Raw genomic sequence first — 23114 nt, forward strand, 5'->3', positions numbered from 1 at the left:
TACTAACCCTCCTTCACTAATCCCCACAGCCACGATGCTCTACACATGGGCTAAGGGGTATGAGGGGCCACGCAAGGAGTCAGGTGTCAGACCAGGGACTGGCATCCAGAGTCTCAGTTCAGTCACCTGCTTTGGCCATTAGATACACTTCCCAGCATGGGCACATATGTGTGTACCTGTTCCCCACATGTACATTGCTGCTATTAGTTAAGTCCTGGCACCATAGGAGATGGCATTACTAATGCTCATATCATGAGTCTCATGGTTTGTTTTAGGGTTACAATTTTGCCTGCCAGTTTGGGAGGATGACAATGGCGGTAGACAGACAGGCATAGAATAGTCAAGGGTTTGTCTACAGTGTAGACACATGTGTTATTGCAGTGTGGTGTAGACATTATTATCTAGCTGGTGCAGTTACCAATAGCTGTGTCACTGCAGCAGCACAGAGCTCAAGTGGACTGCAAAACCTGTCCAAAAAGAAGGATGAATATTTGGATGGTTAAGCCATGCTCCATGCCACAATGGCTACTGGCACCTGAGCTAGCTACCTGCAGGGTAGCTTGGGATGTCTCCACCATGCAGTAGTCCCTCTCTGCAAGGATGTCGAAAGTGACTGGCCAAGGTCACATTGCAAGTCTTTCCCCAATACTGAGTCCAGGTCCCCTAAATCCCCAACCAGGTCTGAGCCATGATACTATCCTTTCTCCCCTCTGTGCTTGAGCTAATCTCCCTTCTCATTTCAACTTTTGCCAGTCATTGGGAAGGGCATGGTCCCTTCTTGGTTACACTTTCCTTTCTCATCAGTGGGACCCTGAAGCTTTGGTGACTTCCCCTCTTACATCTGTAGATGAAGGCTGGGATGCAGGACTGGGTGATCTGTACTATCTCTAAGACAAAACCAACAGCTAGCTCATAGCTAGAACTTCTCATCTGTAGCTCTCAAAGCACCAAGAGAAGTCAGTATCATTATTCCATTTCACAGAAGGAGAAACTGAGGCACAGTTGCCTAAGCTGACCCAGCAAAGAGCTGAGCAAAGCTAACCCAGCACTCAGAAGGCAGAGTAACTCAGCATTGTTCACTGCGGATGCGTTATGAAGAAAAACCCTGGCAATCCTCACCCCCCTCCTTTGATGCTCTGTCCTTTCAGACAGTGGAAGAAGCCATAGCCCCCATCACTGTCATTCTCATGGGGTGCAGTGGCGTTCGATTTCTGGTGCAGAGAAAACTGCTCTTTCCCTGCTGGCCTGGATGTCTGTGCACATGTGCGGGCATTCGTGTTGGTACACACCCCTCTGCTCGCTTGGAGCTGGGGGTGGGGGCAGGCGGGGTAGGAATCCTTCAGCCTCCTCCAGCAGGAAGTGACTCCAGTTATGCAACATAATTGCAGCTGGAAAGGAACGCCAAGGTGATGCATATTCCAGTCTCGGTCCGTGCCTTATCCCCAGCATCCCACATGCGATACTGTCCTCCTCCCCTCAGCACTCCCAAACACAGCCAGCTCATCTGTGGGCCAACAAGGGAGACCTGGAAGGGAGCCCAGAAATGAACCCTCAGCTGAGCTGTGTGCTGAGCCAAGCTGGGAACCCTTGAGATCTGTCACCCTCTGAGGGCTGGAAGATAAGATAGCAGGTTCACTTTCAGCGACTCAGTCTCCTATGAAAACTTGAGCCTGGCCATGCACTGGGTTGTGTCAGGTGGGGGTCTAAGTCACTCCGGGCTGCAGATGGACTTAGTGCATGGATGGTCAGGGCTGTGGGGGCATGAGAGAGCAGGAGGGTCGTGGGTCTCTGTGGCACCTGAAGGAGCAGCAGCAAGAGGAGCAGGCTGGACACTGTGGAGTGGCTTGGACTGGACATTTGCACCTTGCAGGGATTCCCAGAGCGGGCAAGGTCTTTCAGGCCTTGCTGCCCATCTTCCTCCCTGGCTCAGGCCTCTTGCAAGCCAGGCAGTAGCTACCACAGACCTCACTCTCAAGCATCACCCAGACCCAGGTTCACTTTCACCAGGGCATGAAGGAAACTGAGACCAGCTGCCCTTCATTTCTGAAGACAACAACAAGACCCACCTGTGCTGGGCCGGCCCCCAGAGACCAATCACCATCTAGAATCAACATGACAGCATTGCCCACAACCCACCTACTGGCACTAGGAATGCCAGTGTGCCAAGCCTGTGACATCACATCCCATTGCCATGGATACAGCTATGACAATGCACGGATACAGTCTGCTGCCATGGCTACCATTATGATTGTATACAGCTGTGTATGGATACTTCCCTTTACAGTGGAAAGGCCCCCTAATTTCATCCTGTGAAGTGAACAGCACAGGAGGTGTGTTGTCCAAGGAGGAGTTTAACAAACAACCCACCTTCACGGAGTACTGGTCAGAGTTAAGGGTATTTAGGGAACTGCACATTTCCAGGTCACCAAAATGTTTGTTTTAAACTTTAATTGTACCTCAAAGTTTCTTACCTTTCCCATAGTTATAATGGGGTGGGGGGGACATTCCTTGTTATTTGCCTTGCAGCGGCCTCTTGGTGTGCGGGCTGATCTAACACAGCAATAGGTAGCCTCATGTGAGCCTCAAGTACACCTAACTCTAAATCTGAGCAGAGCCTGCTGGGCTATATGTGAACAGGGCTTGCTATCCATCTAGCAGGGCTCCATCTGATCAACACCAGCCTCAGAGCCAGCCCTGCAGCAGTAGGAGACAGTGGCAGGACAGATGGGCCTATTCTGTGCTATTGGGGGCCAGGACATTTGGGGCACTTCTTCCCTACCCTGTGGGGTTTCCACCCAGGTAATGGCCTTGAGCCCCTCTCTGGTCAGAAAGGAGGCACAGAGCTCCTTCCCCCTCTTTCAGCTTCAGATTCCTTTGAAATCTTCAGTGGCTGCTGCCCAGAGAGGACTCAGCCAGGCCGCTCCTCCTTGGCTCCCGGCCTTAGCACATTTCATTCCACAAGGAATAAGGAGGAAATCGGAAAGGCTTAACTTCTGCCAGCCTAGTCCCTGGCATGCCAGCTGGCCTCCGGATGGGAAGCACGCCCTCTGCACCTACACTGCCTTCAGACTGGGATGAGATGTGTTTCATGCTGTGCAGAGACCAGGTCCCCAAGGAGGAGAAGCCTGCAGTTCAGGTGCCAGCCCTGCACTCGGAAGTCCCTGGCTGAGTTCCCTGCTCTGCTACAGACTTTTATCACCTTGGGCAAGTCTCTTAGTATCTGTTCCCCACACACTCTGCGAGGGTAACAGCACTTCCCTGCTTTGCAAGGTGGGTTGTGAGCATGAACATGCTACAGGTCATGGGTGCTCAGCCTGCATGAGTCAGGGTCTAGATCAAGCTACACAGAAGGGCTTCATCAACAGAAAACAAAGAGCTAGTGGCTTGGGCAGGCCTGATGGAGGCCCAGGCTATTTTCCCACCTCCCTGCAGGAACAAGGTGCTGGGTCCTGCCTCTGCAGATGGAGACAGTTACCCCAGGGTGCGGGGATTGCTGGCTCCTCGCTGTCCAGCCAGGGACACAGAAATGTGAGGGCTTGGAGCTGGCACTGCTGATCCAGCAGCCCTTGTCCCATGGATTTATCTGCCCAGGAAGATCCATGAGTATCACCTGTAGGTGGAGTGGGTGTTGAGGGCCCCAGGAGAAAGGATATATGAGGTCTTGGTAGCAGCTTTCAGTTGATGACAAACAGATTCATTACAGCAGGAAATTAGTGAATTTAATCTCCTTCCTCATATGCAGGGCAGGTGTTTGTTCCTGGGAGGCTTAAACCCCTTGGCCAGAAACTGCTGGGGGGAGAATTTGCCTTGGTAGGACTCAGTCTGGGCACCTCACAGGCACCAGTGGTTTCTAACCCCCACAAAAACTCCTGGTCCAGCATGGAAACAGGGGAGCCTGAGGCCCGACAAAGCCAAGTGAGTTGCCCAAGACCCCACAGGGCTGAATCAGGAATCAGGGCCTTTGGAGACCCAAGCCAGTGCCCCAGCCCCTGGAACGGCCTCCAGCTGGACCACGAGGGGATCTGGTCACTGTGTGAAGAAAGGGGACCCTGTCTGAGCCCTGGGATCAGAGCCCTGCTCTGCTTCAGCCTGTCCATCACCCTAGGCAGGTTGGTTGTCTCAGCTCCCCATCTGCAGGGGTGGACAGCACAGCCGTGCCACGCTGGGGGTTGTGACACGAAACGTGTTAAAAAGGCTTGAGAAAGGCAGACAGGATGGTGATGGAGCAGGACAAGCCTCCGGGATGGCCAGACAGAGCCTCCTGCTCCCACCAGGAACACAAACGCACACGCTGACTCCATGAATTCTTCTCTTTTTTAACAAGATGTTTACATGACAAACCACCCTTCCCTGCCACGTCCAGGGGGAGCGCGCCAGGTCGGAGGCCAAGGCAGCCGGGAAAGAAGGCATGAAAGAGGGGGAAAAAAAACAGCCAGCAATTAAAATGTCCTTGCTGTGGCATTCACTCCCCTCCCACTGTAAATACTTCTTGCCTAACTCCCAGCCTTGCTGGCATTGCGTGCTTGCAACCGCACTGGTTATATAACTGGCATCTGCTAAACATATCCCTGACGACACCAGCCAGCGCGGCCCGCCCCGGGCCCGTACGCTCATTGGCCCCGGCGGCTTGTTTGTGGATTCCACGCGGCCACAGTTGGTCACAGGACCTGTCTGTCAGGCTTGTGCCAAGCTCATGAAGTAATCCTGTCCTACTGACACACTTTCAGATGTAATATCACTTAACAGTGTGGTTGTATAACATGGGCAGCTTGGGCTGTTAACCCTTCCCTAGTCCAGAGACCTTTCACTAGTTCCAGCTAGCCTGGCCGGGGCGGACTGCACAGCCTCCAAGCTCCCTCATCATCACCAAGCAGTGAAAAAACAGAGCTTTTTGGGGCCCAGAAATCCCTGGCGTGTGATGGTGCTGGGGGTAGGGCCCAGCACTAAATGGAGAATCAGTGAATTTTGGGGCTGATTCTGGTCTCACTTAGGCCATTGGTTTCTGCAGCGCTGATCCAGGTTTGCCCCCCTGGAGGTCAAAGCAGGATTGGGCCCTTCCTAGTGCTCCTGCTCATGTGAATCAGCTGCTTTTCCTGGGTTTTTATATCACCCAGGATATGGAAATCAGAGGGCCAGGGTCTGATCTCCCTCCTGCCAGTGTGGCTTGGGAGTGACCCCACCCAAGCCAGTGGATGCACACCTGTGGGCAACCCCCCGCCAGAACCTGGCCCAGAGTCTAGGTTTCAAGCTGGAGGCTGGTGTCATGCATATGGCTATAATCTCAGAGGGGCCCAGGAATGGTATTGCCTGAGGTCCAGAGCAGGCTGAGCCCTCCCTGCCCAGGACTTCTGCCCCCTTAGATTCCTTCTGGGGTCACCCCCACTTGTTGGGCCTGGAGAGCTGGTGGCTGCGGAGCCAGCCTTCTTCCTAGGGTACTCTACAAGGCTGGCTCCATTTGGCCACCCCAAGCCCATTGAATTATACTAGGGCAGTACTCAGGGGAAATGGCCCTACTGGGGGAAAAGGATCACTCCCGATCTCACATGCTCCCTTTCCCCCCCAGCAGACTGCCCCTTCTCTGCTTCCAGCTCACCTTTCCCCACCCAGTATCCCAGGTCCCTTCTCCAGCCCGCACTCTTGCTCCTGTGCCCTTTGCCCCCTCCAGTGCAGAGCCCTCACTGAGCACACTGGCCCTCCCAGGCACTATGAGCTTGTCCCCTAGCCCCCCTGCCCAACAAACTGCCCTCATTAGTATTGCTGGCCAGCCCATCGCAGCTCACAGCCTCCTCTCATCCTCTGATCTCTATCATTCCTTCTCTCTTGTCCCTACTGCCACTCTAAGGTCTGTGTGGTGCCTTCGGCCTCCTTGGGGCTGTGGTAGGGCTGTGGCAACACAGAGGGTTAGGGGAAGCGGCTGAATGCCCGCACACAAAGCGTTTCCTCCTCCAACAGACATCCACCTCGTGGGCTCCAACATCCCTCACGCACACGGCTGGGATGTTTCCCTGAGCTTCCGAGAATGCCGAGGCCCTGAAATCCCCAGTCTTTGAAGTCACCATTTCCTGAAGGCCAGGCCAAGTCACCAAGACCAGAGCTCTGCTTGGTACTGTGGAGACAACTCCCAAGGTTTCGGCTGATTGGGGAACGCCCTCATTTGGGAAGGTCTTGGCACTGGCAACCCAACTGCATTCCTCCTAAGCTGGCAAAGGCAGCAGGGTGTGCTCCCCACCTCCCTCTTCCCTTTGTCCTCCCCGCCATGCGTAAACGTCCCTTCTTGATCCTTGGAAATAACTATAAACAAAGGGAGGAGCTGGTGTCTCTTCCTGCCCATCCATGAGTCCTAAAGCACCGCCCTTGGCACAGTTGCACCCTGGGCATATGCCAGCGCTTGCTAACCAGCAGGGAATGCTAGCCTCTCTGGCAGCAGGTAGGCTAGTCCTGGCATGTTCTGCTGTAACTGGGAAGGGAATGGAGATGCTGCCCTATGGAGAAGGGCAAGGTTCTTTCTAGGAGCTGCACAGTGTCATCTCCTTGGGGTCAGGGCTATGCTGGCAGAGACACCGCTAGGCCTGCATGTCATGTACAGTCAGGTATGCCAGCGGTCTGGTCATGCTTCAGGGCATAAGCTGTTTGCTGGCCTCAGCAAGGAAGAAGTCCCTGCTCCTGACTCACTAAGCATCTCAGCAGCATCGCAGCTCACAGCCTCCTCTCATCCTCTGATCTCTGTCATTCCTTCTCTCTTGTCCCTACTGCCACTCTAAGGTCTGTGTGGTGCCTTTGGCCTCCTTGGTGCTGTGGTAGGGCTGTGGCAACACAGAGGGTTAGGGGAAGCGGCTGAATGCCCGCACACAAAGCATTTCCTCCTCCAACAGACATCCACCTCGCGGGCTCCAACATCCCTCATGCAGGAGCATTGGTATGGAGGAGGTGGGAGAGTACCCTAGAGGTTTCCCTGGATCCTTGCTGGAGACAGGAGATGGGATCCTCCTCATTGAGAGTATTTACACTGCTATAGTGTCAAGAGGTTTCAGCTGAGGTCCAGGCCCTGCTGTGCCAGGGTGGTATCTACATAATGAGCAGGGTCGTCTTCAAGCCCACTACTGCCTAGTGGCACATGGGCAGGGCAAGGAGCAGGGATTGGGGTAGGAAAGCAACTAGCTTTAGTGAGGAAGGAGATGATGGTGCTGCTCCACAAACCCCCGGGGGATGGAGGGGAGCCCAGTGGTGGTGGGTGAGATAAGTTGCTTCTTTTCTCTCTACCTCAGTTTCCCTTTTCACTTGCTTTGGGAAAGTGCCTTGAGAGCTAATGGGAAAGGAGCTGAGTGCACTACACTGTCCCACTGTTGCTGCCTCCTTTGCCTCTCTGTCGCACCCCTGCTGCAGGTACAAAGTGGGGACCCAAAGTCCCCCAGAGTACATCAAGACAGCCTCTGGTCCCAGAGCACCTCCTGTCTGGGGGATTGTGTGTGCAGACTTCCCCCAGATGCCACAGCAGCTGCACTTGTGATCACAGGCTCCCTGGGCAATAGGATGAGGCTTGATCCCTGCAGCTGCTTTTGGCTGCCAGATGCCAGCTGGGGCCCTTTCCTGTCTGAACCCCAGCAGAAGTATCAGTGCAACAGGGGAAGGGAACAAACAGGATCTCCCACCTCTCCACGGCCCCCCTTTCTCTCTCTTTCCTCTCCCTTGTGTTCTCACTGCCTCAGCAGGGATCCCCTCATAAATCCTAGACACTCTACTGATGCCCAGAAACTCCCAGCAGCCCCGCGGCTACTCAAGGCTTTAATGGACAGAATCCTGACTCTCTGCTCTTGGTCACGGGGGCAGGACCAGGCTTAATTAAATCAGACAGTGTTTCCAATGATGATGTAATTACCAAACATCTGGTGTGTGAACCACAGGAGAGTTCGTATTCAAGCTCCTTGTTGCCCAGCAAGTAGCTGGAGGGGGCTGGCTGGGAAGGCTAAGTGGGTGGGTGGTGCAGAGGATAACATGTCTGGAGGTCTGATTTACAGTTCCAGCTCTGCCACCGGTGCCCGGTGTGGTTGCAGGGCAGAAGGCTCCTGGGTTCTAGTTATATTTCTACTGCTGGGCCAGAACCTGTCATTGCAAACTGGTAGGGCTCTGCGCTGTGCTGACTCACAACTGAGAATCGAGCACCCACGGTCCCATTCTCTGCCTCAGTTTCCTCATCTCTCAAATGGCACTTGCCCACCTTTGCAAAGTGGTCCTCTGATGGAAGCGTCTTCGTGATGCTACTTAGTGCTGGCACAGCAGCTATAACCGTTAGAACAGAGCTGCCCCTCTCTGCCCCCGTCTCTGTTCCTTTTGGAAGATTCAGGTTAAGGTGCTATGAGCAAACCAGCACGGCAGACCAATAGGGGACAGGGTGCTTGGGGCTAGCGGGGAGACAATCCTTCAACCACTGCTGTGCCACCATACAGGGTGAACAGCTTCCTTGCCACCTTGGCTAATTACCTGGCGGGCCTGCTGTGAAAGTAGGTCTGTTCCCCATACTGCTCTTGGAAATCGATGCTCCCAGACAGGGCATCTCCAGGCAGAAGTGAGCAATAATTAGCATGAGGCCTCCCCTGGGACTGTGGAGAAAGAGGGGATGAGGGCAATATAGCTCCACAAACTCCTGAGATGCAGAATACAGCCTGCAGCAGGAGTTGCTCAGCCCGGAAGCCCCCAGTTCTGTGGTTTTGGGTCCCAGCTCAGGAAGGGTCTGGGATATCTGGGACGTGAGGCCAGTTCAACCAGTCCCCCAGTGGGAACAGATTCATCTGCTCCCTCTAGCAAGGATTTCAGGTCAGTCTTACAGGCTGACAGCATCTCAAAACAGGGACAGGCAGAGCATTAACTGACAGGGTGAATTTTAAGCAGACTAGATAAACTGCGGGAAAGCTCCGTGTGGACACTCCTCTTCAGAGCTGAAGTGGCCTTAATTCAACTCAGCTTCATTCACGCTGTAAACTAAGTCGGATGATCCACTCTAATGCAAAGAAGAGTGTCCACCCAGGGCTCTCATATGGTGAGCGCTGCTAGGTAGCAAGATCCTTAGGCATGTGGGATGCTGCTTTGGTTCACCCCCACTTACGGCCCCTGTGTTAAAGCCCAGAGGAGACTCCCCGCATCCTAAGTGGTCACATCCTTAGCTGCCTTGTTACCAAGAACTAATTCCCGCACACCTGTCTGGGGAATGTGAACCCAGATCAGTACAAGGCAATTGCTGAGCAGGACCACGGTCGGACCTGTAGTCAAGGAGAATAAGGGGTGGCAGGAAATGGATGGGTTAGTGCTAGAGGGTTCAGCCTCTGCCAGGCAGGACTGGGCTGCTAGCACCCACTGCTCTAGTCATTAGACATCTCTGCCTTCCCAATGCTTGACAGTGACCTTTTCCTTTCTTGGCAATTGCAGCCACTGGGAATGGAGAGATCTAGTGCCTCCTCCCTAGGAGCTCTCCATTCCTCACTCCCCCTCAGATCGCGCTGTCCTCAGTGCTGCAGCTAGGGCTGAGTGTACTTGGCTGCTGCTGCTGCCCCCAGACTTTGGGCACAGACACCCAAGAGAAACGGACTGTGCTCACGCTTAAGCCTGCCGCTGTTCATCATTTCTAGGAATCCAGTGCAGGGCAAGTGTGAAGGGTGGTGCAGGGCAAGCCCTTCTCTGCTTCTCCGGGAGCTCTCCCTGGGCCTGCTGGAGAGACAGTTGCCTCGAGGAGCTTGGAGAACACTTGCCCCTTTGAACCAACCACAGAAAGGGGATGCATGCTGCTGAAATGGAGGATGGATAGCTCAGCTGTGCACACTGATTTTCCTTCAGCTTGAGTAGTAGGGCCTGGGGCTCTTAGAGCTGGGGGAGCTGGCCTCTATCTCTTCTGCTATTCGGGGACACGGCAAGAGCCTAGAACTTATTTTTATGCCTGGCCATAGAGTTGTAGGCCAGTTGGCCTGTATCTGTTAACCAGCAATGCTCTCCCTCTGTGGGCAGGTGTGGACTATGTTGTCACTCCTGAAGGCTGACATTCACTTGCTGTGTCTCCAGGTTTCTGGGCATTTTAGGGCATCTTTACATGTGTCCTGGGATGCGGGGAGGGGAGGTGGGAGCATGCTTTAATTAGAGCGGCTCTTGGGTTTCGCTCTAATTAAAGTGCCTGCAGCGTCTCGTGTATTCAGCACCCTGCACTTTAAAATGGTGGTGGGGGCACTTTAAGTAAAGCTCGTTAGACAAGCTTTAGTTAAAGCACCCCGCCATCATTCTGAAGCGCAGGGAGGCTGAATACATGAGACGCCAAAGCTGCTGGAGCATATTAATTAGCATGCTCCAGCAGACTTGATTAATCAGGTCTGTTCTCATGCATGCTAATTAGTATGCGTTGAAGCAGGCGTTGAGTACATGTGTAGGTCTCCTTAACGCCCAGAGCCAGCAACTTCTTCCTAGGACACCCAGTGACACCAACCCTGGTGGTGCCAGGCTAAGACATTAGTATTGAGTTGCTGTTGCCCATCATCACAGGGAGTGCTAGGCCATGATGGTCACTGGATCGTCTACTCCAATAACTTGCCATAGGCATTGGTTCACTCTCCTATGGCCTGTGCCTATTGTACATTAATGCACCTAACCGCTTGGCTGCTTTCTAGTGGATGGGGCCACTTGGCTCCAAGGAAATGCCATCAGCTTCCAGCTAGAATGACTCTGGCCTTGAGGACTCTCAACTTGCAATTCAAAACTGAGCCTCCAGGATGTAGGGTGACTGACGGAGGCTTATCTTGGCCATGCTGCTTGTGTGTATAGAACATGTTTTGCAACACAAAGAATGACAAAGAACAATAAAGGCTCGGTCTCTCTCCAGGTTTTGGTTTGCCCTTGGGGCTGTGGGGAGCAGACACTGGGATGTCTTTTCCTCATCTCTTTGCTGCACATTTCACAAAAAACTTTGCTCCCAGGCATGGTTGGCTCATACCGCCTGCCTATCCCACAGTGCTAAGGCAAGACCCTGACCCAGAGACCCTTGTAGCTACCTGTGGGAGATGGGTTGGAGAAGGCCTAAACCCAAGTGCAGCAGGACTATTTAGCCTCACCCTTCAGGGTATAATATGCTTCTTCTGCTGACGCCCTACCAGCTCAGATCTGTGGGCCAGCTTGCCCGTGTCCTGCCTGCCTGCGTGTTTCACCTCCTATCCTTCATCTGCTTGGAGCGGAAGTTAGGGGTGGGGGCTGTCACTGGGTGCACCGCAGTATGTGGTGCTACTGGAATGTGGGTTTTATACCAGTTCATTCCCTGGAACAAACCTCACTAATAACTTATTGGGCAAGGGCAAACGCCTTTATGGCCTCAGCCAGACAAACGGCCCTTGCTGGTTTTATCTGCCTGTGTTTGCTGGATGAGGGTGTTATCATTGCCCTGACAGTGAAGGAGGAGAACAAATCACTGATGCCTCTTAGAGACTTAGGGTCTGGTTGAAGATGTGCTATTGAGCCCCTAACCAAACCTCTTAGCATTGGCCATCAGCGTAGGACATGACCCTTTCACCCAGTTCCCAGTGCCGTAAAGGCTCTGATCTAAGCAGGTTGGTCTTTCCAGGCTGTGACCCAGGAATCTCCGATTTTCAGAGATAGCAGTAGCCGGGGAAGGGGCTGATGTGTGACCTCTGAGGACAGCTCCCTGCTCTTGACTTCGCTCTCCCCACCTGGAGTTCAGAGCAACTTTCCACATTCTCTGGCCTGATCCGTGTCTGTAGTAGGTGCCTCTCCTTTGCCATGAACGGCACGTGTGGAGGGGCAGAATCACGCCGCTACTCTCAATGTATCTGCTTTGCAAAAGTATGTGGAACTTGCAGCCTTGTTCTAGGCGCTGTACATGCATGTTACGTATGTCATGCATGTTAGTGCATAATGAAAAGACAGCTCCTGCCCCTGGGTTTCTAGTTGAAGGCTTCTCTACAGGAGAACAGTGCAACGATTTAACCATGTGGGCTTAGACACTGGTTTAAATCAATCAATGCAGGCTCCTTGTGTGGACATGCCTATTTGGATTTTGAAGTGGTCAATGCCACTTTAGCATCAGTGAATACTTCACCTCCCTGGTGGATGCACTTATTTGGGCTTAATAGTGGCTGATCCTACTGTAGTGACAATTGATTTCTTACTGGCTCATGCTAGATTGATACCAGACCCTTGGACATCCATAGAGAACAGCCCCCCTGAAGAGCTGCATGGCTGCAGCCGGGTCAGTTTCTAACCTGATTTAGCCAGTTGGGTAGTTTTCTCTTGTAGACCAGCCTCTGGTTGTCAGCTCTTTGGGGCAAGGACATGGGTCTGTACAGCGCCTGCCACAATGGGCTTTGGCATGCAGGTGGAAGGGTGAACATGGGCGGCTGGGGGTGGAGCTGCCCCAGCCAACCCACAGTCATAGCACAGGGAGCTTGGGGATGGATGAGAGGGTGGCTTCCACAGGAGCCCTTGGGGTTGTTAATGCATGGCATGAACCAGGCTGGGAGGCTTCTCGGGAGTCTCTGAGCTGCTGTGCGGTCACCAGGAGTGCAAACAGCTTTGCTACATGGTGGAAACTGAGACACCAGTGAGCACTGCCTAGAGATTAGGACAGGGGGATGGGATCAGGATGCCTGGATCTGATACTGTGACTCACATTGCTCCTTCCCCGTGGGGATAACAGGCTTGGTTCACCTCTCCTATCGGCACAAATCAGGAGTAACTTAACTGCAGTTCGCAGAGAGGAGCATGAGACACAACAAGCCTTACTACCTCTCTGAGGGCTCAATGAATACTCTCTGACATCTCCCATGAAGAGGCTGGAACAACACAGCCCTGCATTGCCAGGAGGAGAGATGGGGGCTTGTTGATCTCCAGGGTTCACCGAGGTAAAGCTGTCCCTGACGATCAGGATATCATAGCACTCCCCTGTTTGGGCAGCCCCGGTCACAGTGGCATCATCATGGCACAGGTATTGTGTTACTGCAGTGCTGAATTGCAAGGAAGCAGGGGTCTGGCTGTTTTCCATGCTGTGACACCCCCTTCCACATGCACCCACCACCAGGATACCAGTCACAGTGTCCATGCACGACAGTCTATATGAGCCAAGCATGCCTGCCAGCCACAGTCCCCAGTGCCAGCACTTTGGCACTCCAGGGAATTGGTCAGGGCCCTGGCATGGGCCCTGCCTGGCAGAGGAGGGAATCACAGCTCAGTTTATCCCGATGCAGCTCTTGCTGCTGTCGCTCTAGGCACAGTCCCAGATTTGCCGCAGGGGGAATAAGCGGCATGGGTCTTGGCTTTTACGTCAGACAGGCGTGTTCAGATGCTTAGGGGCAAGGTGTGACTGGTATAAAGCACATGCCCATGAAATGCACCTCTCTGCCCAGCAGAGGCCCACATGCACCACCCAGTACCCAGAGACAGGCCATGCTTCCCACATGGGGCAGCTGCAGCACAGGGAAACAGGGTCCTGGATGGCCCAGATTCTGCTCCTATCCATGTTAAAGCTCTCCCTTGCAGTTGGACATTGAGCTGGGAAGCTGCAGGCAGGTCAGTGGGCGTTGGTCTGGATAGGGGCTGCATATGAGCTTTAAGAACCAGCTGCACTGGATACATCTAGCAGGCAAGCCCACGTGATCTGCACTGAATGCCATCAGCTTCTTGTATGTCCCCTGCCAAATTCAGCCAGCTGGATTTCAACTGGGGTCACTGAAAACTTCACACTAGGTCAGTTTTCCCAGTGACTCAGCATTTACTGGGTACATGTAGACACTGTTCCAGGCCACATTATTCTCACACACAGACACACACACAGACACACACACATTACATAAGCAGGAACAGTATACGAACATGCCTGGCTCTTAAGAAACTGCTGCCAATTGAACACACCCTTATTATACATAACACCAGGGCCTGATCCTGATTTTCTCCTCAAGGATTATTTGACTGTGTTGTCAGGATGTCAGCTGCATAGGATAAGGCCTTAAGTGCTTGATGTGTCTGGGCTATCTGACCCACCCACTGGGAAGCTGGAGAATAATTGTTGCTGTTGCGCATGGTGTAGAGGGGTGTGTGTGTGGGTGTGCACATGTATGTGTGCATGTGTGTGTGTGTGTATACAGGCTGGGATCTGTGATGGAGCCCAAGCGAGCGAGGTACCCAGATCCTATTTAATTCCAGTGGGAGCTGGGCAATGAATTCCCTTAAGAGTCTTTAGGGTTGTTGGTTGTACTGTGTTGGTCTAAGGACATAGGCAGACAGGGTTCTTTGGGTAGATGTGATATCTTTTATTAGACCAACTAACTAGTTGGAAAAATTGTGCTTTGCAAGCTTTTGGGCAGAAACACCCTTCTTTGGGCATATAGAGAGTCTGCGGGTAGATTGTATGTTCCACCCAGGAGAGCACACAGTTTACCAGCAGACTCTCTATATGCCAGAAGACGGGTGTTTGTGCCTGAAAGCTTGCAAAGAACAATTTTTCCAACTATTTAGTTGGTCTAATAAAAGAAATCACATGTACTCAAAGAACCTTGCCTGCCTTAAGAGCCTTTGAAGCTCCGAGCTGCCCTCTTTACCCTCCAGCTTTTCAGGCTCGCTCTGTGCTGGCTCTGTTATACAGAACAGCAGGTTGATTTCCCATCTTGTTCAGCATTGAGCGCTTGTCTTTCCCAGCCCAGGGAGCTTTGGGCTAAACCTGCCTGTCCTCACTTTGGATCCGGCAGGCAGGCGGAGGCTGCTGGCTACTCCAGAGCTCGTGTGATGCTAGCGTAGCTAGTTTCTTCTTGCCCACATGAGTGTACACATGCTGTATAGCTGGGAAGGCAAGCTCCTCCTCACTTCCCCCCCCCTCTGATTTTCCAATGACAGATCTAGGTCACTAGGACAACTTCTAATACTTGCCAAGCCCACAGCACACCCTTAGCCATGCTGCCTTTCAAAACAAGAGACCAGGAGGTCTCTAAAACCAATAGGATTTTACAAAGCAAACTGCCCGCACCTCAGCCTGTGCAAAACGCAGTCAGATCTAGTTCGGCTGGGTGGGGAGGCAGATGGAGGCAGAGCTAAATCTAAGGACTCAGAAGGGGATCATCACCATGCCGGTCAGTGTTCAGGGGAAAATTAAAGCCAAGACCATTTTTTCTATCCTCAGAGGTTTGAATCAGACTGGAGACATCAGCGCAGGCTACCTAGGACTGCTGGGCCAGATCCTCTGACGGCGTAATTCAGTGTTGCTCCAGGGGGGCAACATCAGTCCACACCAGCTGAGGATTTGGCTCTTGATTGCAGGCTACACAGAAGGGCAAAGCCACAAATATTCCTCAGAAATTTCAAAGGAGGGAAACTTTGCCCAGGTGCTTATTAATCCCTTAGCACTTGCTGGGCTTTGGCTATGCAAAATGCTAGGTAAGAGCTGGGTGTTGGTGTTAATTATGAGGATGTTAATCCTTCCCTCCGTGCCAGTGAGGCTGGAATGTCAGGACATCACCTAGCGAAAGAGAAGGGGATCGAGGTGTTGGCCTGATTCATCCTGCCTCGATGCCAGTGGGAACATGCTACCACAGCTAGAAAACAAGTCCCGATCAATGCGGCAAGAGGAAAACCAGGCCCATATCCGCGTGCGCAAGGGGTTGTTTAAGCTTAGACGTGCGTATGTACATTAGAACCTCGCGCAACTCTGAATGCACCTAGTTGGAAAGCACAAAACACTGTCCAGAAGAGTCAGCAACATGAGAGACGCGCGGCCGCTTTCGGGAAAAATCAACCCCAGTTGCTCCGTAGGCATCTCTTAGCCGGGAGGCAATGCAGAAGGCCCAGTCCTCTGGCCACTGCGTCAGAAGATGCTTGGGGAGCAGGATCAGTGCTGAGCTGCTGACAGCTGCTCCAGCCTCCATATCTGCTACTTTCTGCAGGGTCCAAACCAGCACAGCTTCCTCCTCCCTCTCCCTGACACTTTTCTTCTTTTCAACGAACAAAATAAAATAAAACTAAGACCAACCTTTCCCAGGCAAAGCCTGGGAACTGAAAGGGCATTGCCAGCACTGCAGGTCCCTGATATCTGAGCCACTTGGACAGCAGCCCCTTAAAAATAACAGTTACTCTTCCCTCTTATGAAACAACTTGTATCCAAAGACTTTTGCATGCCTCCTTCCCACCCCCACCAAAGCGCACCAGCAAAACCCTTCATAATAATCATAAAAAGAAATCAAATTGTAGTGGGAGCAACATATTGAAAAGGAGATTAAGAGCTTTTCTTTGCAGTAAAATCCTAAGCGAGGTCTAAGCTGGCATACACAATAAAACAAAACAAATAAGAATTTGATTCATAATCACAAATGGATTAAAAAAAAGAAAAAAAGCCAGATTTACACATATGCAATTCCATGCGAATGGAAAGCAAATCTAAACCCCTCCTAGCAACAAACAACTTTAGCAGCGGAAAAATATTTTTCCCTCTCTGCTTTGCAGACTTTTTTTTTTTTTTTTTTTGAGCACAGCATAAAATACCGCGCAGCTCTTTTGGATTATAGAAGGAAAGAAAAAAAAAAAAAAAATCTGCTTCCGCGTGTATGTTGAGTGCCAAGTGCTGGGTGGATGTCTCTTTTGTCCAAATCCCACAAAAGCAGCAGTAATGTCAGAAAAATGTGTGCTCTAAGTTAGAAAAAAAACAAGGTTAAGGAGATCCAAAATAACCCAGAAATACATACACAGACTCCGTCCGAGAGACCGTCTTGCACACAGAGAATTTAGGCTATACGTTGCCATTCGCATCCTGCATCTTGCTTTTCCAAATGCACTTTTTTTTTTAATCCTCCACAAATTTTCACAGAGCCACAAAAGAGAAAGTTATTGGACTTGGCTTTCTCAGTTGACGTGATGCACAACACCCCCCACCCCCCGTGCCCTTCCGTGAGATGAAGATGAGACCCAGGCAAAAGTTGCCCGAAACGTTGCCATGCACGTAGAAAAAAAAAATCATCTTACCTCGCATCTTGGCTTGCTGGTATTAGGACTGTGTTGGGAATATCATGAAAACTTGCAGCGCAGGCAGCTGGAATAGCAGCAATTCCTTTGATAAATTAAATATCCAGGGTTGGAGCCTTCCTCCCCGGTCTTGTTTCGCTCCACTAATTCTGGGCAAGTGACTGGCTCTTCCTTCTCAGTCACTCTGGGTACCTGCCTCCCTCTCCCTCTCTCTCGGACTGCTCCAGCTCTGCTAACCTACTTTCTGCAGTAGCAGATGGAGCATGTGGAAATTCACATGACAAGCCCTAGTTGAATCCCGCCCACCTCAGTTTCACTTTAATCCCCGCCTCTTTTATTTATTTTCCCCCCCCCCCTCCTTTTTAAGCCACCCTATCCGCTCTCTCAAGCATATTCCCTCTTCCCTGGGCCCTCCCCCGTGCTAAAATCAGACCTGGTTCTTGGCTTTGTTATATAGCAGAAGAAATGAATGAACATGACAAGCGGGGAAAGGCAAATCATCTGGGCAGGCACTTGTCAGACCTCCCCAGGATCACAAACAGCTCGGGATCGGGAGGCTTGCATGGAAAGGCCTGATGCTGCAGGAATTATTCTAGGTACTAGACTCACCCCTGCATGGAGCCCCACTGAAGTGGGACTGAAGTGGGGCTAGGGGCTTGGTCATCCCGATGTGCCTCAGCTTCTCCTGAAGTCACTTGTCCCAATTCCTGCCTCGTTGGATTTGAAGGTGCTCACTCAGCCCCTGGCAGGATCAGCATGGAAATCGCTGTGCTTGTGGGAGAAAGTCCCAGGCTCTGTAACTACATGCAAACTTCAGCCACTGCTGGTTTCTCCTTTCATTTTAAGCAGATGAAGAAAAAACTGTCCCTCATTAATACTGAGCTGGACAGGCAGGGAAAGTGAATATTCAGTAAGTTAGCTGGCACACGTGTATATGAGAGTGAGTGTATATATGTGCATTAGCGAGAGCGTGTGTGTGTGGGGGGTTGGAGGGGGAATCTAGCAGCTCCATGTGCCTTTGTAAAGAGGGCTTGAGGGAATTCCTAGGTCTTCCTCCTGCCCGTGCGCTGGAGGAGGTCAGGCTGCATGACCTGAACAGTCCCCGGTGTTAGGAAAATCCATGAATCTATAAACTGCTTAGTATTCCCTGGTGCTATACTAAGGGATACTTATGACCCTGGGGTTACCTGAGCTCTCCTGTCTAGCCTGGGCATCATGCTGCAGCTCCAGGTGCATGACTGCAAACCTCACTCCAGACTTGCACTGACAGCACCCCATGTTGCCCTATTGGGACACTCCGGCTGCAGCGTCCAAGGCAGCTGGACCCAGCGCTGGCTCTACCACTCGCTTGTGTGCCACTAGCTGCAGAAACTGGCTGCTCTTCACCACACTGGCTGCTGACGCTTGGGTGGACCTCTGCCCTTTTCTTTGGCACCCATCTACCTTTGCCCACCTGTTGTCCTCTGGTTGATACCAAAATTGCAAGCTCTTTGGGGCAGAGGCCTTCTCTTTTCTACGTTTGTACAGCACCTAGCACAGAGAGGTTCTGCTCCAGGCCTGGGGCTCCAAGGCACGACAGCAGGAAACAAGCCATAATTAATAGCAATGCAACTGGCCTCTTGGTGATGACATTGGAGGTCCCTTGGGTGGGGTTTAGGGGCTAAGGCCCATCCATTTATTTTTTTTTACAGTCAAGCATGACTATTGCGGCAGGCCACTTCAGTCCCAACAGCACCACCTCATGGAAGGTCAGTGCTTTGGGCTTTCCACCAAGCTGAATCAGTCTCCGGGGTGAATTGCACACTGGGTTTGAGAAAATAATCTGACCTGAAGATATTCACTGGCAGGATGATGCTCAGGCAGCAGCAGTGTGGGAAGAGATCTTGGGGTATCTGAGCCCGCAACACAGCATTGCAGTAGAGGAGATGGTCACTGGGATCCATGCCGCACATACCAAGGCATTGCTCCAGGGGTTGGCAAAGGGAAACTTCTCTTGGGGAGGGCTCGGCAGGAGTGAGCCTGGAACGATGTATTTGAAACCGGACACAGAGAGATGCAAATGATCTGGAAGGAGCCAGGAGAAAGTGTTGAGACTGTGGGGTGGAGGGAGCATCTTCTAAATGCAGTCAGTTTGTGTGGCTATGATAGCTCATGGGTCCTAACCACACTAACCTGATGGGCCAGCTGAGCCATGACTATAAACACAGCCCTCAAGCCTTTATTGTGTTGCTATTGAAAAGTGATCCTAGAACTGACCTGGTCACCAGGGCAAGATGGAGATACCTTCTAGTAGCAGAACATCTACATCTCCTCTCCCTGTGGCTGGTGGAGGAGAGTGGCCAGAGAAAACGGGGCCTATCTGGGACCACCCTGAAACCTGGTGATCCCTGGCTGTCTTAAAGTCCCCTTGGGGATGTCAGTAGCTCGAATAGTGCAGAGAAATCTTCACAGACTTTCTGATCATCTACTCTGTCCTCTGATGCAGAATCCCACTCAGGTTTCCTGCTTCAAAGCCATCTTTCTGATAGAGCCGGAGCAGAACAGACATCAGGCTGCACCCAGCCCTACCAAGGGACCAGACCAGTGCTCAGTAGCACAGGACCAGAGGAGTCTATTGTAACTCAGCCCTCACATCTGTAGAAGGTCCCTGGCCTATTTCTGACCAGGACTTTGGACCACCAAAGCACAGGCTGCAGTGGTAGCACCTGGCATCTGAGGCTAATGCGCTCTGCCAGTTGCCAGCCTTTTACTGCCCCGAGATCAGATCTGAATCCCTAATCAGTGCTCCCATGTGTCACACCTTGAATGTGTGGTCCCTAGAGCAGGGTAGGAGATGGGAAGCAGTCATGCTGAATGGAGCAAATAGTCATCTGTCATCAACAGCCCCAAGGATGTGGAGACAGAGCAGTGGAAATGTTCTGCTGCAGCTCCAGAGATCTGAGCGTGAGCCCCTTTCTGGGACTCGGTTTCCCCACCACCACCCCAACCCAGCTGTAAAGGGGACCGGGTCAGGAAAAATGGGTTCCTGGTGCCCCAAGACAGCCAGATGTGATGCTACCATGTCATTCTGTGGTACACTGTGGCTGTAGGAGCTGGTGTGACTTAACCATGCTAGCCTGGTGGGCCACCTTGGTCAGGGATGCAACTTGGGCACGACAAGTGACTTGGGAGATGGAAAGTTCTGCTGTGCCATTCTGTGCCAGGGGGTGCCATCTGGGAGTGGAGAAAGCAGGGTGTCACCACCTCTGTACCCCTGGACATCCTGTATGCTCATGTGGCACAGGTGTGACCCATGAGTGCTGGTTGCTCTGAGTGGTACAAGGGTGTGACCCTGGAAACTAGCCCCCAGGCTCACTGAAAAGCCCTGGCAGGTTCAAAGGATCTGAACATGGGTCACTGCAGTGTTTCACCCAGCTGTTGTAGACTCGGAGGCAGGTGTGGGGTAGTGTAGGTTGTAAGAAGATGAGCTGTATCCCTGGTTGGGAGGAGAGATCTCTTTTCCCTCCTCCCTCCATCTCCCCCAGGAAGGAGGAGCACACCTCAATCCAACAGCAGAGAAGTTTCTTCAATGGAGGGTGACTGGATATGGGCAGGAAAGAAGTGACATGGCAGGAAACCCCACAATGACCAGAATACCTTGCAGGTCCCCGCAGTGCCAAGGAGAGGGAGTGTTAGATCCCAGAGGGTGCCAGCACCTGCCCAGTGCCCCAGCACAGACAAAGATGTTGTGGTAGGGGAAATACAGCTCTGCCCCAGACCTGTCTGCTAACCCTGAGCAAGTCCCTTCTCTGTGTGCCTTTCTTTCCCTTCCTGCCTCATCTTTTGCCCATTCCAATTCTGAACACCTTGCTGGAGGTCTGCATCATGCATTTGTGCTTGCTTGAGCTTGTCAGGGGGAAAGCAAACTATTCCCAGGCAGCTGGAGTGGCTGGGATGACATGGAGCCGAATCCAAACCTCTCACAGCCAGCAGGAGTCACACTGTCAGCATCAGCATAGCTTTGGATGAGGCCTTTGGGGCCCTGGAAAATGTAGGCTGCCTGGAGGAAACAGTGACAGCAGCTGGGCTGTGGAGCAGTCCCCTGGAGAGGGGAGGGAAGCTCCGTGGCCTGAGCCATGTCAGACTAGACGGGATGAAGCAGTGGAGAATTGACTGCATGGAACAATCCTGGCAGGAAGGGGCATGCAGCTCCCTCCTACAGCAATCGGCCATCCCAGCCCGCAGTGCCAGGAGCTGGGGACTCATCGTGGCGTAGATTCGGGGTCCAACTGGGACCCCCGGGGAGGTTGGCTCTCCCCACCCCTCTGCTCCACACACGTGTCGAAACCCTGTTTTGTTTGACTGTGCCAGCAACAGCAAACTCCCACCCAATACTCTGCCTCGCTGCGGCACAGCCCAGGAGATGACTGCCAGCTGCCCTTGTACACAGGTCACGGCCATGGCAGGGCTCCCAGGCTCGAGGTGGATCTTTGTGTCCTCCCAGAAACAAGAGAGCTGCTTTCATTGGTAACAGCAGGGAGGAAAGAGCTTCAGGGTAGGAGAGGAGGCAAGTCGAGCAGTGTAGCCATGGGGTGGGCACAAGGATGAGTCAGGGCTCAAATCTTGGAGCAGGCTAAGGCATGGCAAGAGGGGGGCTGTTTATTTAACTCAGACCGCTATTGTGGTGAAGATTATAGTCTGGGTTAGCTAGGGGCATGCCTGGAGCAATCTGCCCCTACCTACAATGCACTTCAGCCCCCCGCTCAGCAAAATGCAGTCCTCTCAGCACTTTGCTGAACCAGAGCCGCGCAGCACTTGAGCACCCGGAAAAACACACATACATGCAACGAACCACAGCCTTAGTCATCCCTGTTGTTTGAGGGTCTCCAGGATGCAAAGAAACAGCTGCCCCATTGCCTTGGCTGAATGGATCAATGAAGTGCTGCCAAAATAAACAGGGCCCATGTGGTGGATGGTGGGCCAGGCGGCCCATTGTCCTCTGCCACGACTGCCATGCTAGAGCTTGCTGCTGGCAAGTGGGAACTGATTCATTCCTCATGCTGTTTGGATTTGCTCTTTCCTTCCCTCCCTCTCGCCTCTTTCTCGGAGCCGTAGGGTAGGCATGCAGACTTGGATGGAGGATGACACATCAGCTTGGTATTTATAGACTACACTTCCACCAGAGTCCTGAAAGCGCTTCCCATGATTCTGGCAAGGGACTCCAATGGTTCAGACTGCAGGGCTGAGTGGGGCTTTCCACTGGAGAAAGAGCAGGGGTGTAGATGTGAGCTCATGCTCCGTCATGGCCAACACAGAGCAAACAATGCCTCACCTGGTGCTGTGACTGCAAGATGGACAAACTTGCATGGGTTTGATGCATCAGCTTATTTCTGTAAGATAGAGCCGTGTGTGAGCTTGTGTGTGCATGTGCATGTGTAAGGTTTCCATGAAAGCATTCTGTGTGTCCTCACCAGCTCTGCAGCCTTCTGAGCTCAAAGTGGCTATGGACCCCATAAGAATCCCTTGCTCTTAGCATCATTAACAAAAGGATGGGTGTCATTGTCCCTATGTTATTGTAGGACAGGAAGCTGAGGCACAGGGAAGTGAAGTGTCTTACCCAGGGCCACCTGGCAGGACAGCAGTGGAGCTGAGACTAGAACAAAGCCCTCCTGATTCCCCCACTCCATGCTTTGTAGGCCAGACCATGCTTTTTGTGATTATTGGTACTGAAATAGCATGTTGGAGCACCAGTCACAGGCCAAGGCCCCATTGTGCTAGGACCGCGAAAGGTGCAGCAGATTCAAACCACAAGCCTATTGGTTACACAAGCAAGCCCTTCAACCATTCAGAATGCATCTTACCCACAAACACGACCTTTGTACAGGACCTTTCAGCCCTCTGGTATTACATGGTGATAGCCACGCAGCAGAGAGGAAGCCCTTTGCAATGCACAGCACATCATAGGCCCCATCATAACCCAAGAGTTAGGATCTATGGCAGGGGTGGGCAAAATGCAGCCCGCCAGGCCATTCTATCCAGCCTGCAGGGTCCCTAAAAAAATTTAGAAAATTAATATTTATCTGCCCCTGGCTACCTGTCATGTGGCCCTCAATGGCTTGCCAAAAGTCAGTAAGCAGCCCTCTGCCTGAAAT

The 23114-nt window shown here is 52.3% G+C and overlaps 1 protein-coding gene and 1 long non-coding RNA gene across 2 annotated transcripts in view; one reads left to right on the forward strand and one right to left on the reverse strand.

Annotated features, from left to right (window-relative positions):
• The window catches only part of LOC102569438 (nuclear receptor ROR-beta), a 42142-nt gene extending 24885 nt beyond the window's left edge, over window positions 1–17257 (reverse strand). Inside the window, exon 1 of the mRNA XM_006259029.4 lies at window positions 16984–17257. Coding sequence (XP_006259091.2) covers window positions 16984–16990 — 7 coding nt within the window. The 5' untranslated portion in view covers window positions 16991–17257. The remainder of the gene's footprint in view (window positions 1–16983) is intronic.
• The window catches only part of LOC109283713 (uncharacterized), an 83064-nt gene that overhangs the window by 31314 nt on the left and 28636 nt on the right, over window positions 1–23114 (forward strand). The window lies entirely within an intron of this gene.

The sequence above is a fragment of the Alligator mississippiensis genome, chromosome 16, assembly GCF_030867095.1.
Source record: "Alligator mississippiensis isolate rAllMis1 chromosome 16, rAllMis1, whole genome shotgun sequence".
Taxonomy (NCBI): domain Eukaryota; kingdom Metazoa; phylum Chordata; order Crocodylia; family Alligatoridae; genus Alligator; species Alligator mississippiensis.